The following is a 15491-nucleotide window of genomic DNA, read 5'->3' on the forward strand; positions in this document are numbered from 1 at the left end:
TCTCTCTCTCTCTCTCTCTCCTACACGGATGGTATAATTTGAATTGATATGGAACTGACAGAAATGAACTAACGTTTTTGGGTCATTTATATTAATTGGTGTATGATATGTTATTGGTGTCATTGCCTTTGCGACTGCTGTTGTTGTTGTTCAGACTTCTGTTTCGACTGTGTCTGTTGGTTTGAGATTTTGCAAATATTTATCTTTTTCGAGAAATTCCTATGAAAATTCAGAAGCATATCTGAATAGTCATTTTGTTTATATCTCTCCCTTAGTCTATATTTTGTCTACATATTCGTCCATAATTTTTCATGGGAGATATTCCCAGATTTAGCTATGTTTCTAATTAATTTTTTTTTCTGTACTATCATCGCTATTTGTTGCCTTCCTAGGGAAATATTTCAGATAAAGTTTTCTCCCTCTACCCACTGTATCTCTGCCTATACTTTTCATAAATGGTACCTATATTTGTGCCTGAAAAAAAGTCTTATCATTTATTTTCATTATTTCGATGTAGTTTTTCTTGGAAGTGAATAGAAATATGAGCTAAATATCATGGACCAGGTTCAGTCTTTTTCCTCAATCTTTAATATAGCCTTTCTTGTTTTAAATTCTAAACCTGAGAAAGAGGCTACATCTGTCAATCCTATCCTCTCTATTAATATGAATTGCTGACTATCTTTACTTTGAAGGATATCTTTTTCCCTTAATCTGTGGTTACCTTTACCGAGATGCCTCCAAGCGCTTTAGTGAATTAAATTTGCCTTCTCTTATTTTTCTTGGTTAGTGCTTGCTCACTTAGAAAAGGCTACAAGGGTCAGTTCTCATATTTCAGCAATTTTTTCTCTCATCTATTCTAGCTCTCCTGATGTAGTCTTCTGTCTATCTTTATTTTCATACTGTCCCCTAATATTCTCAGCCATTAAGAGGCCGTAAGGTTCTTGCATCCGAAGACCGGAAAAAAAGCTTTTGGCTCCAACTATCTAAGGCCTTTTCCCTAAATGTTCTTGGTACTCTTAATCCTACATTTTTTAGGCACGGTCATCCTCTCTGGGTCTGCAGAATCATTGTTCATCTTCCTTGACAGATCTATTTGCTAGAATCTTTTATGATTTTTGTTTGCCTGTAACTGGATGTCCAGGTTTTTTATCTAAATTCCTTAAGCCTGTTACTGTTGATAGTAGCACATCTACATCATTTTCTATTTCCCTTCATGTTTCATTTGGTGCTTTGATTTTTTTCCCATCGAAGATATTCTCTTGTCTATATTTTGTATCTGAATATGCAGACAATTCAGTAATCCACATCATAACTTCATCCATCACCCCCCTATCAAATTCCTCATCATTCACACTCTATCTTCAATTGCTTACTCTTTTCCCTGTCCTGATGCAATGCAAGCTAAACTTACTGATGTGCAGTGTCTCTATGACGGTTTATCTTCTATAACTTCAATTCATCAATTTTGCTGGAGTAAAATGTGAAATGTTCTCTCATTTCTGTTTCCATTACAGTATTGGGCTACACCAAATTTTTTGCAGCCTTATAATCTGCTTAAGAGCTGGGTGCTGTTGCAATTTTGTACAACATACTGTATGAAGCAATACTCAATTTTAATTAATACTTTTAGAAGAATTAGATTGAAAAACATTTTTTGGCCAATGCTCTCGCTCAGAACTCCTCTTTCTACAGTATCTGCTACTAAGATTTCTTTGCTATCTTTTCTATTATTCCCTCCTTCTATCAAATAACCCAAAACGCTTAATCAAACAAAATAAGTTTAGATTATAATAATAATTCAATTTAATTAGTCTATAATTCTAGGCGCTTCTACTGGTGAAACTATTTAGCTGTTTTTTTTTTCTGTAAATGTGTAGAATGCGAGTTTTATGTTAACCCTAGACGATGGTATGGTTAATGGTATCCTAACACTACCGCCTATCTATCTCTTTTATTACAGCGGATGATCTTGTTAGTGAATGGGTTATGTTTATCTCGTTTGACCACAGTGAAAGCCGCATAAAGACGTACAAAATAACTTTCAAGTTTCATTATTTTCAGGAAGCTCGAAATATGGGCATTCGTGAAGTCGCCCACACTCTTGTATGTGCTACCCACGGTGAGGGAGAAGTGGGCTGGTGGTGCCGAGGATGCCAAGAGCCCCTTTGTGCCTCCTGCCTGGCCACCCTGCACAGAGGTCACCCTACGGTCACCGTTGACCAAGAAGCCCCTCATGCTAAGAGTAACCTCACCTCCTTGCTTGACTTGTCATCCAACAGGTAATACATTCTCTCTCTCTCTCTCTCTCTCTCTCTCTCTCTCTCTCTCTCTCTCTCTCTCTCTCTCTCTCTCTCTCTCTCTCTCTCTCTCTCTGTTGAGATGAGACTTGTGAAATTATAGAGAAAATTTCCCCGAACTGGAAACCAATAATCATAAAAGAAGCGCAACACTTATTTCGCTGCAAAATGTATTGGCCCAATTGTAGACTACAAATGATTTATCGAACTACAAGCGAGGTTTTGGCGCCCACTTGTTGAATTACTCCCCAGCGAAGGCAGAAAATTCCTGAGAATCGTTATTGCCGGAATAAGTATTTAGATACAAAATTTATTTATAAGTAACAGTTGAAATTGAGGAAAAAAAAATTTAATGGTACAAAAATTTAAACATTATTTTTTAGCAAAATATACTTACTTCATTTTTGAAATTGTGATAAAATTCATAGGGAACCCTCTTTGATTACTCTCATTTATGTACGCTGATCTTTCCTATTGTAATTAGTGTTTTATGAGACTCTGTGTGATAAAGAATATAACCTAAGCTGTTATCAAAAAAGGAAAAGGGGGAAACTAGCGTGTTTGATTCTCGAAAATTACGTAGATTAAGACATTTTTTCTCATCGAAATTGTCGTTATTCCTTTCGGTGATATACTCTCACTGTCAACTAAAATTTCCCCTTCCTATAATTGTCAATTATGAAATACGCTGAAAACCTGAAGTAATAGTTTCTGAAATAGTCAAGTAGCGTTGCAGATTTTTCATTTATAGAAAACCATATTTACTCCGAAAGTCTCAATGTCACCCTTTGGATCTCGGTGAAGACATGGGAAAAAAATAGGCTTATATACTATTATATGATTATATGAGGATTATCTAGCATGTGATAATTTGTCTATCATAATATAAATCAGTTCAAACGATTAACCTCAGAAGCAATTTTTTTAATGATTTCGAAAGGAAGAAGTACTTAGGAACATTAGAATATGTAGTAGTCTATGGGCCCTGTAAATAAACTCACTTTTCATATTGTCTTTTATTTCATGAGTTTTGCCAAGGCTTACATTTTCAAACTTTTTACAAAGAAATGGCATCTACATGAAAAGGAACTCGCGTAAAACTATAAAATTCTTGAACACTGAACAAATCATGTAGGCTAATGATACTGAAAATTTCTTTGACAAGTCACTTACTTTAATGTCCGTGAGTTAGAAAAAGTGTCCATGTTTTATGACCGACCACCACCAGCTGTTAACTCATACCGTGTAATGATTCAGAATGGGAGAACTCCTGAGTACAGTGGAGGACCTTACTGGAGCTGCTGCCAGAGTTCAGCAACGAGGTCGCTCAGTCACCGACCAGGTCAACGCTTTCATTGACGATTACATCATGGCACTCGAGGAGCACCGGCACACCCTCCTCAGGCAGGTCAGTCCATCAACGCAATTGTGTCCCATTTTTTTTTTATTTCTTTCATTCCTCGCTTCTTTTTAGATTAGTTGAACACTTACCATATTCCATTTTTCCTGAGAGATGTTAGATTTTTTTTCATTTTAGATATATGCCAAATCTCATTGCAATATTTAGAGGGATTTTGTGAAAATGAAGGGTAAGTTTTCACATTGTTAGTTCTCGTAAGTGATGTTAAGTGAGTTCTTGATGTTCTTTCACATTTTTTTACGATGAGCGTAAATTAAAGGTAGGTATTTTCTTTCAAAATTTTGCAAGAATAACCTATCAATACAGGATATTATATAATAATATTAGTTTGAGAATGGAGTATCCGTAATTGTTGCAAGTTATTGTTCTATTTCTTTCAGTCCTTTGGCGGAAAATGTTTATTTTAGTAGTTAATGAAAGTGTTGTTTATTTTATCTTCTTATCCAACGATAAGCATAGTTTTACAGAGTAGAATTTATTTCTGTTATTTTCCTTTTTCAAGGTCATTATCATCAGGTTATTCTCTTCGAGAATAGAAGACCAGTCTCTATCTAGCTTTGTAAATCGTAAAGTTTCTTAATCTTAACTAATATTTGCAGTTTCTGTGTGATATAGGTTTTTCAGTACTAAGGGAAATTCCCCAAGGGTACTTTATTTAGATAGGCTAAAGTGAAAGATCTATATGGAAAGGTACCAAAACAGAGGAATGATAGTTTTAAAAGGACTAAATTTATCATGAGTTTGATTAAATGATTTCAGAGACAAAATGTTCTTTCATTTACTTATATTATACATGTGAAAAATGTACATACATTCATTCCCTTGCATTTTAGTCGTAAGAAGGATATTCATCAATGCTCTCCGTCTTGGGGTAAAATACTGATCTTCTCTGCAGATTCGGCAAGCCTGTGAGCGTGCCCAGCGGGGAATAGTTATGGAGTCTCAAAAAGCCGGACAGACTGCTAGTTGGCTGCGACAAGGCTGTGATTTGACCCATGATTTGTTGCATCATGCCGGGGATGCGGAGACCTTGGCGCTGGCACCGATGGTCACACTCAGGTTGCAGGTAGGAAGGACTCAATTTTAGCTCAAATTAATATAAAAAAAATTTCAGTATAGGCCTACCTTCATGTGACAAAAACTGTGACTGTCCTTCCTTTTGTATTTTCATTACTATAATACTCTGTCGCTCCCAGCTAACGGACTTTTGCTTACCTTTCAGTGTATTCCTTATTTCTTCTGAACTTGAATTGCTTTTTATAGCATATACCGTTGTGAAAGCTTTATATCACAGTAATGTTTGAGGATTAATCAATTGATTTAAATACTTCAAGTAAATTAGCTATTACTTCTAAAGTCAAGCAATTTTATCTACTTAAGTTTCAAAATATTTTTGTCAGTGCAGATTATATTCATAAACCATAATTCAAGCTTTTTACAATGCCCCATACTGTGAAAGCCCTGGAAGCGAAAAGCTAGTTGACGATGCTGATTTCGTTTACATGATTGACAGAACCTTTGAAACGAGAAAAAAAAAAGTATTGTGAGTGTGAAGTAAAAAATTGTAAGGAAAGAGTCCACATGATTTTAGATAGTGAAGATCATATATGCAAGCCAGTTGGTGACCATAGTCATTCTGCAAATCCTACAAAACCAAAAGTGTATGGCACCTTATAGAAAGAATGGAAGAAAGTGCTAAAGAATCCTAATTGTCTGCAAGAACCCTAGTTGCCAATTGCTCTGCTTTCATAGATGATGCAGGATGTTATCTTATGCCAACAAATGCAACCTTTTCACTTAATATTGGGAAGTGGCGGCCAATTAATGTAAAGGCTCCTCCTATTCCCGATGCAAGAAATTGGTATGTAATTCCTGTAGCTTTTTGATGCCTTGAAAGTGGTGACAATTTTTTTTTTTTTATTATAAAACATTGTAGAACGTGACTTCAACAGAATCTTAATATTTGGCCCTAAATTCTTGATTAGATAACTTTGGAATAATACTAAAATTGGGCTTGTGATGGAACATTCAAGTGTAGCCCTGGTATTCATTACCAGGTATATACGGTACATATAATTATAGATAACGTTAGCATTCCACGAACAATTGCCCTGCTTTCTAACAAATCTACAGAGACATACGAATCCTTTTCCTACGTTCTAACTCCTAAAGGATTTGTGTTCAACTTTATAACCACTCACTTTAATGATTGATTTTGAAAAGAAAGCTAGATATGGTAGCTTACAAAATAATTTTCCAAAAGTAAATGTTTATTTCATGTAGCTGAAAATGTTTTGATAAAAGTATTAGAGTTTGGCAATAAAGTGCGCTACCAAAGCGATTTGGAATTCAACGCTTTGGTTAAATGCTTTGCAGTACTATATTCTTTGTTCCTCCTGGTAACGTTGTTGATGTTTGAGGAATTAGTCGACAATGATAATTTGCCTGAAGACCGTGTTTCCTATTTCGAAACCAATTGTCAATTATATTGGTGTGGTGAGAGGCAGGGACCCTCATAGACTAAGAGTCGCTCTAATATTCCCTGTAGGTTTGTGGAATGTTTATGAACGGACCTTGGATAATTTACAAACCTAAACAAAAGCGTAGAGCGGTTCACAAACACCTACCAAAATATCTGATTAATATTTTGAGAAACAAAAAGTATCTAGCAAAGAGAAATAGAATTGACCTCAAACGTGGCGAATCATCTTACATGAAGAAACAGTACAATGATACTGTACAGTATATATGCATAAATACAAATATCGTTTCGATGTAGCCTATGATTCTCAACGTAAACTTCATTATATACGGAGTATTGTAATGAACTTGCATTCATTCTAAGCTCGAATTAGTTTTATATTAATTTTTTTTTTATTTACAACATGGGCTTACATAATTTTGAAATTATTTGTAACTTGCCTTACTTTCATGTTGAAATTTTATTTGTTGTAGCCTACTTTGGACTACCTAAACTACTGTTTAATTCTTTAATTTTCAAAAATGACTGCATTACCGTATTAAATGGAAGTAGATAAATTTCTATTTTTTTAATAAGCTTTTTTCTCATATTTTTTTCATACTTTATCATTTCTGCGGCAGAAAGACCTTACGGTAAAGTTTCCAACGGCAAAAGTTCCTAGAAACATTAAAGATCTTTCTTGCTATAGAAATTCTTTTTGACTTGCAAGTTACTTCATTTGGATTGTGGCTTTTTTCAGCATCTTTTGAATGAAGATGTGCGTGGCTGGGCCCGGTGGGAAAGGTTAACCTTGCTTCGCGACCATCGGGCAGGTAAGGTCAGGGGTCATCGACTTCATGGTGTCATTGCAGACACTCCTGCTCATCCTCCAAGTTCCAGGCTCAAATTGTGTAAGTATGACTCATATATATATATATATATATATATATATATATATATATATATATATATATATATATATATATATATATATCTACAGTATATATATATATATATATATATATATATATATATGTGTGTGTGTATATATATATATATATATATATATGTGTGTATGTGTGTGTGTGTGTGTGTGTATATATATATATATATATATATATATATATATATATACATATATATGTGTTTGTGTGTGTGTGAAATTTTATCACCATAACGTTTTTACATATGTGTGTATGTATTTGAAAAATATATTTATGTGCGAGTGTGTCTGTGTGTAGGATATTCGTACATGCCAAATAAAGTTAAACAAATATGTTTTCAATGTTATTCATTGTTTTTTTTTTAATATAAATTACTAAATGTGTTTTATTGCTGAATTCTGCATTTACTTTACAGTAGGTGATATAAATAACATATCAGTTGGTACTCGAGTGTCTGCGTTGGTGGTTGCCAGAGATGTTGATGGACAGCCGATCACGCATGGGGGAGAAGATGTTAGTGGAATGGTGCTTACTAGAGACGGGAATATCCTGTAAGATTCCACTCTTAAATTCATTTTGCTGCTTTGAAGTATTTGTTGTTTAATGAGTTCATTCTAATTATTTCATGCAATTACTACAGAATATGTTATGCTTTTTATACTTTGTACTTCTGTATCTCACTCTTTTTCTGGGGAATAATCCTTTTAGGCCTTTCCATAGAAAATTATTGAGATGTAAATTAGTACATTTTGTCCGAAATTCACTCCACTACAATAAATTCCCACTTTCATTTGACTTATGCAACATTGGTACAGATGTAGTTGTTCAGTTAGAGATCGAGAAGATGGGTCATACGAGGTCACTTTCAGCCCTCCAGTACCGGTTGCAGCTACTTTGAAGGTGACCATTCACGGTGCTCATGTTCAGGTGAGGCTTATCATCTTTATAGTTATTGTGTAACTTGGAGGTAGACCTTCTTTTAAACATGTTTTATTGAATGTTTTAGCCGAATCTGATGAATTTATTTTTTACAATTTTTCTCGGTTTCTTATTGTTATTCTCAGAACTATTGTGTTCCACGTTCAACCAGTCGAGTCGAATACATACCTCGTAGTGAAAAAATTAAGATATCTTTTCTATGCCAGAGAAAATAACAGACAGTGAATCTGAAACCCAGTATAAGGAGTGCACAGATAAATGTGCCATTCACACAGTTTATAGTACACAATTCAGGATGTTTACGTAACAAATCAATTTACAAAATGCACATAAAAACAAACAGTAAACACTTCGAAGATAATTCTGAAAAACCCTTCAAGTCGGTGATCACAGTACAGCAGTGCAGACTTCTTAATTAGTTTCCGTGATTTTTCAATGAGCGATTCTCTGCTCATGCTTTACGGAGAAACATTGCGTCAGACTAAGAAAATGCTTGTGTCTAACCTGTATTTATTAGGGGAAATTAGCTTCAACGCCACAGCTAAAATTATCACATTGGCTGTAGTTCATATCAGTGGGCGGCCTCTGGCCTCTGATTTGCTTAACCATTCACTGGAACAATCTCCAATTTACGCAAGCTAACTTATATAGAGATTGGTGTTGGAGAGATTCGGTGAGCTATTTCCCTTCTCGTTTTTCAAAAGTTTTTAATAATCAGGAACGGTGTTGTGCCATCAACTCATTGAGTGAGCGAACATCTCTTGAGTCATATCAAGTGTTGTTTTTCTAAGGGATGAGAGCCTCCAGGATCCTGGTGATCTCTGAATTAGATACAATTTTGTCATGGGGGATATCTTGTCAGTGCTCTTGTTGGTGATGTATAAGAATACATCACCAACAGGAGCACTGACAAGATATCCCCCATAGCGTGGCAGGGCAGTCGTTTAGATAGGCTCATTGGTTTTTTGCCAATATAATTGCCAGAACTTAAATAGACAGACATTTATAGGGATAGACAGTGTTGCTCCTCTTCAGACCATCCTGCTTACGACGGATGGTTTATTTCCATTATCAGGCACTTTGTTTTCTTTATTCTGACTTTTTATGGGCTGTGGATTTGCCAGAATAGCAAGATAATCTATGTTGGGATTAGTTTGACCTTTTTTCTCTCTAGAGAATAAGCAGAGAATAGATCAGGGCAGCTGCCCAAGAAATCCACACCCAACTCTACTACCATCGCCCACTTGGACCGTTTTCTAAATTTGTCTTCGAACTGTCGTTTTATCAGCGCTTCCCTTGTGTTCTTTCTGCATTTTTAAGCGAATTGATAGCTGTGCAACGTGAAATTTGTACCTTAAATTGTTAGTGTGTACATTATTACGTAATCCATGAACGTTTATCTGTTTATTCCGTAAACCATGTTCCATATTTATTCTCTGTTATGCATGCCATTTTCACTAGAATAAAAAAAAAAGGAATTTACAGGTGGTATACTTGACCCCTATGAATATGTATTCGATATTTTCTGGTGGAACACAGTAGCTCTAACAAGAAAACTGTATGGAACTTAGATGAAATTTCGCAAAAAAAAAAAAACATAGTTGATGCGGCAATAATTTTAAATAAAACATTATCCTTATTAATGTGTTCTCGTTTGCTGTGAAAGGAGAATTGTTGAAATAATTTTTTCATTACTGTCTGAATCTGTATTCTATCTTATAATAACCTGTAAAGGAATTGTTCTCATCAGTAATCGCCCAATTGAAGTTCCTAATATACAAGGAGTCAACGTAAATTCTTCAAAAGTACTTCAAAACTATATTTTTTAATGTGATCAAGTACATGTTTGATTACAGTGTTGTGTACTTTTATGTCTCTGCCCTTCTGACACAAGAAGATTAATTTTTGTTTCGTACGAATCCAATTGAAAATGTTTGAAGGAAATGAATGTTAAAAAAAAAAAAAAAATATTTTTTCCCGTCCTTTTTTTACTGTGTGCCGATCGCTAAGCTAAGTTCTTTATTAGAATTCAGGAAGCTTTTTTTCCATGGTAAGTTTATACAGATGTTTAAGGTTTCATTCACTTTTGCCGGCAATATTCCCCAATTAAAAAAAAGATAGCTCTCTTTTTATTGACAAGATCAGTTGTCCATCCCATCCACAATTACTTCCACTGTTTAAAATCTCTCTCTCTCTCTCTCTCTCTCTCTCTCTCTCTCTCTCTCTCTCTCTCTCTCTCTCTCTCTCTCTCTCTCAAGGACGGATCCAGACTTTTCAGTGAGAGGGGGTTAAGGTAAAAAGGGCACCTGTTATCACTTAAAAAGGCACTTTACTAATTTGCTCAAAAATAGACAACTGTCATGACACAGTTATCACGGTGATAACTGTCATGACAGTTGTCTACTTTTTAGAATATAGGCTACTACTTCGTTTTTTAATGGTCTCAAGAAGGCACCTTGAAAACTTGAAAGGGCACTTTCAAAATTTGAGGGGGGCGTTAGGACGTCGTTAACCCCCCCCCCCCCTCTAGGTCTGTCCTTGTGACTCTCTCTCTCTCTCTCTCTCTCTCTCTCTCTCTCTCTCTCTCTCTCTCTCTCTCTCAGAATGTGTAACGAACTGTTGTTGCAACTCTTCAGGCATAGTTATTTCACATCCATTCTAGTAATGCGAAGAATGCAATCTAGATCAATCGTTTTCTTCATCTCTAGAACTCTAAAACCTTTGTATTCATAAAGTTCTTTTTTCAGTTTTACTAGTGTCAAAGGAACTGAGATAGCATCGGGCCTGTATTCTTCTCTTTTATATTGCTCTGGGGTAGAATACTAATTCTTCTCTGTGATAGAATCGTTTCAACTTCACACAATATACTATTTGAGCTCGTTCTTTATTAATTGTCTCGACGAATCGTCGTCATCGGAGGGAAGTGACTTTTGATATCTACTGAAATTGAGAGACAATATACTCAAAATTTATATCCTAGGATAAGTACAACTGTAACGTGGTGATTTAATGCAATTAAACATACTTCATGGATGAAAGAAAAACACTGCTATCCTTTTGTATTGCGGAATTTGGAATTTGAGGTTTTCAATACTTAATATACAGTACTTATGTCTCTTATGTCTCTTAGAATAGGATACCAGGCTCTACGGTAGAATTCTAAAGGAATAACAGAATATACGAAGATGACAAGTTTCGATATTCTTGAGAGTGAAATATACTTCTCTCTGTGCATTAAAGCATACTGCATACAGTAGACCTATTTTTTTTTTTTTTTTTTTTACGATTCCTTACAGCCCCTGAATCTTTTGTATCACCTCAATGAGAGTGTAGAGACGGGATTTAGGTGCCTAGGTTAAGCTTATTTAAATAATTAAAATTATGGATATTACAGAATTAGGAATAAAGCATTGAAGCCTTTGAAAGTTTGCCAAAGGAATGAGTCACAGATTAGTTGAAGTCAGTGTCATAAGTTACTCGTTTAATATATATATATATATATATATATATATATATATATATATATATATATATATATATATATATATATATATATATATATATATATATAGCACTATTAGCAAGTAAATATTTAATGTTCCCCTATGATGCCAATTATATACAAATATTTCTAAACGACGGTAGAGAAAAGCGAAATAATTAGCAATCCACTGCATTTTAATTTTAAATAATAATCTGCGTACTTGTATAGGAAAGTCCCCTGGACATCATGATAACGACGCCATCGGTGTCGGGTCAGTCCAGCTCAGGAGGTGGGGACGCCAGCTGCAAAGAAAGGAGTGTGGCTGTGCCAGGCAGACAGCATTCGGGCATCTTCCATTGCTGTACCTTCTGTTCCAGTAGTGGGGATAAAATTGCCACTTGTGCTTGTGGTGCGACTATGCCAGGTATGTTGAACAGTGTAGACAAGGGAAAAGGAAAATGTGAAGAAGGCCTAATCGGTATCCATGGAATCGGTGTAAAGCAGACAGTCTTTAATTCCGTAGTTCAATTTTCACGTGATGATGTTTGGTTATTTTTAAGTCATTTATGGCTGACTTAAACTATTATGGGTCTTTAAGAGATGAGTAAAATCTATATGGTTAGTAAGTTTCGAACCGAAGAAATTGATTAATTATTTGGGTCTCTTATCAGCAAATTAATTAAAGAAGTTATCAAGTAACTTAATAATTTTAAGGAATTAATGGCAGACTTAAACTTCGATAAGTCTTTAAAAAATGAGAAAAATATATTTGTTTAGTTAGCAAGTTTTGAACTGAAGAAATTGGTTAATTACTTTGGTCTCTTATCAGCAAATTAGTGAAAGAATTTATCCAGTAACTTAGTCATTTTTAAGCCATTAATGGCAGACTTAAACTTAATTGGGTCTTTAAGAGATGAGAAATATCCATTTGTTTGGTTAGTAAGTTTTGAACGGAATAAATTGATTAATTACTTGGTTCTCTTATCAGCAAATTAGCTAAAAAATTTATCAAATAAGCAGCAATTCTAGGTCATTAATGACAGACTTAAACTTCATTTGGGTTTTAAGAGATGTGAAAAATCCATTGGTTTAGTTAGTAAGTTTTGAACGGAAGTAATTGATTAATTACTTTGGTCTCTTATCAGCAAGTCAGTTAAATTATTCATCATGTAACTTAGTAATTTTTATGTTATTAATGACAGACTTAAACTTCGATGGGTCTTTAAAAGATGAGAGAAGTTAATTTTTTAATTAGTAAGCTTTTAACGGAGGAAATTGATTAATTATTTGGGTCTCTTATCAGCAAGTTAGTTAAAGAATTTATCAAGTAACTTAGTAAATGCCCAATTGGTAACTGAAGTACAATGACATATGCAGTAGAAAAGCATCGAGACAACCATTTATAGATAGAAGAGTAAGCTGGAAGAACTTTTTAACAAAGAATGATAAATGTTAATTTGTGTAAATACCTTTAGCTATTCCTTCAACAGGTGGATACATGGGTTGTGGTCACAACCACGCAGGGCATCCTGGAAAGAAGCACTGGTCTTGTTGTGCCCAGACGAGCGCCACGGCCCCTTGTACGAGGCCTCCTTCGCAGTATTACCAAGTTACGCTCTGATCACAAAATCTTGCAAAGTATTAAGAATACATCTTTATATATTTTTCAAGTAATATAATTTTACCACTAAGAACTGCAGAGATCTTTTTGCGGTTTCACTTTTATCGTTATATAAAATCATTGCCATTGTGGTGTTCACTGTTGTGCATTTTTGGGACCTCTTTAACCTTATAATTCTTCAGATAAGAGCAGTGATTTTCTCATACATTTTAAGGTATGGTTCTTGGGCCTTGAAGAATATGCGAAATACATTTCATTACCTCCGTATTTGACATCAATACTATTATCGATATCATCATCATTATCAACTTCATTTTTACAAAACCTCTTTTCATCTCATTGTCATAAACATTCATAAATACTGCCAAATAGTGTTCTTCCTAAGATATTTATCCTCATATCTCAGTCATGTTTATTTCATGTTGTCAGGTGCCATATCCTCTGCAACTGTGATTGCAGTATGGTGTTGTATCATCCAATAAAGAATGATATCAAACATGTGTTTTTATGCCTTGTGTTTGTATCTATAGAGTAATAAAATGAAGTAATAAAGATGTTTTTTCTTTAATTTCAGGAAAGAACATAAAACAGAGAATTGTGCATGATATATCATTAACAACTTGGAGGAGAACGATGTTTAATCTTTTGTATTGTTTACATGTCAGTCACCTTCACAGCAGAAAGGGCGGTGTGCTAAAATCCGTATTTTATGATGTTTTTCATTATTTAATATTGGCTGTAAAGACCCCACAGGTAAGTATCGAGCGTTTATGTTATTAGAACTTTCATTTTGCAAAGAAAAATATCTAGTACGAAATTCAGGAGACATGCCGGATTAAAGCAATTGCAGACGCAGTCAGTGGTGAACTGATCAGTATACTATGATGTATATGAAATTTTGACATAGGATAAAGATACTTATGGAGAAAAGAAAACGTCATTAGTTATACACTGAGGAAAATGAGAATTTTTCAGTGTGGCAAGTAAAGGTAAATACGACTGTTAGACCACGATAATACAGTACTAGAAAATGTGCTGGAAGAAATGCGAAGAAAATGTCTTTAAAATCCAGAGAAATCAATAAGATATTGCAAGTTTTTTTATATGAATTATTACAGAAGTTCCAGGTAAAAAAAAAAAATATACCAAATATTTGTGTGGTATGGTCGGCCTTTAGCAGTGTACCAGAGAAACTATTGTTGTTAATACGAAATCATTTTAGATTCATTCAATTAATGAAGTTACCACATTTTAATAAGAAACTTACAGAGATGACAGTGGCAGGTATAAGAGGAGAAATTACAATAAACGCTGTCAATCGAAGATTAACATTGGGTCTTAATGGGAGGTTGAAATGTGGAAGATGAGATGGTATGGGAGAGGATAAGTAAGCAGAGTAAGCAAGCAAGAAAAAAAAAAAAAAAAAACAAGCTTACGGCGTCTGGGAAGGACACGCGAAAAAAATTACTGTTTGAATTCATGTATGAAGTACGTTGGATATAGTTGCGAATAGATGTAGTTACTGCAGAAATACTTTAACAAAGGAAAACATTTAATAAAGCATTGATGAAGATGATAATACGGTAAGGTAATTATTTAAAATGTAAGGCTATATTGAATGTTTAATAGCAGTCTTCAAACTAAGTTGGAAATTAAAACAAAAGGTCTTAGATGTATATATAATTGCATCAATATTTACGTAAGTACCCATTGATATTCACAGTGATTAGTTCCAAGGTCATATTCATTTGTATCCTTTGTCTAGCTCCATTTCTGCTTCCCTGTATGATATACTTCATTGTGGTTAGGAGACCTGTGGTCACCAAGTTGACGGTCTTGTATTGTGAACCTTTGCTTAACATCGGGTAGATTACTAATTCCTAAAACAAAACCAATTACAACAATAAACTTTAGTGTAGGCTACTCTCTCTCTCTCTCTCTCTCTCTCTCTCTCTCTCTCTCTCTCTCTCTCTCTCTCTCTCTCTCTCTCTCTCTGTGGTACTCGATAGGACTTGTTTCGTTGAAAGATGTAGGAAAAACTTTATAGAAGCACTAACCTTAATATTTACCATCACTCAGGAGAGAACTATAAGAGAGATTACTTGAGTGCCATATGTGGATGAGATCATGGTGAGGGGTAGATGGAGATGGTTTAGGCATGCTCTTCGCACTCCCCCAAGAAAGATTAGTTCACCAAACATTTAACTGCCCTCCGCAAGGTACTGTTAGAGTTGGAAGACCCAGGCTGAGGACTATGAAGTGTACAGTAGGAGATGATGAATGGAGAAGTATTGAATAGAGATAGAGACGACTGGCGAGATCTAA

At 34.7% G+C, this 15491-nt stretch overlaps 1 protein-coding gene across 2 annotated transcripts in view; it reads left to right on the forward strand.

The window, feature by feature from the left end:
- LOC137652338 (uncharacterized) overlaps positions 1 to 13644 on the forward strand; it is a 324403-nt gene extending 310759 nt beyond the window's left edge. For both annotated transcript variants that reach the window (XM_068385686.1, XM_068385695.1), the window contains exons 7-14: positions 2062 to 2279; positions 3555 to 3705; positions 4613 to 4783; positions 6939 to 7089; positions 7538 to 7673; positions 7938 to 8049; positions 11774 to 11969; positions 13036 to 13644. In XM_068385686.1, the coding sequence (XP_068241787.1) occupies positions 2062 to 2279; positions 3555 to 3705; positions 4613 to 4783; positions 6939 to 7089; positions 7538 to 7673; positions 7938 to 8049; positions 11774 to 11969; positions 13036 to 13166 (1266 nt within the window). In that variant the 3' untranslated portion in view covers positions 13167 to 13644. The remainder of the gene's footprint in view (positions 1 to 2061; positions 2280 to 3554; positions 3706 to 4612; positions 4784 to 6938; positions 7090 to 7537; positions 7674 to 7937; positions 8050 to 11773; positions 11970 to 13035) is intronic.
- Positions 13645 to 15491: the final 1847 nt, after the last annotated feature.

Source organism: Palaemon carinicauda, chromosome 1 (assembly GCF_036898095.1).
Source record: "Palaemon carinicauda isolate YSFRI2023 chromosome 1, ASM3689809v2, whole genome shotgun sequence".
NCBI classification, from domain to species: Eukaryota; Metazoa; Arthropoda; class Malacostraca; order Decapoda; family Palaemonidae; genus Palaemon; species Palaemon carinicauda.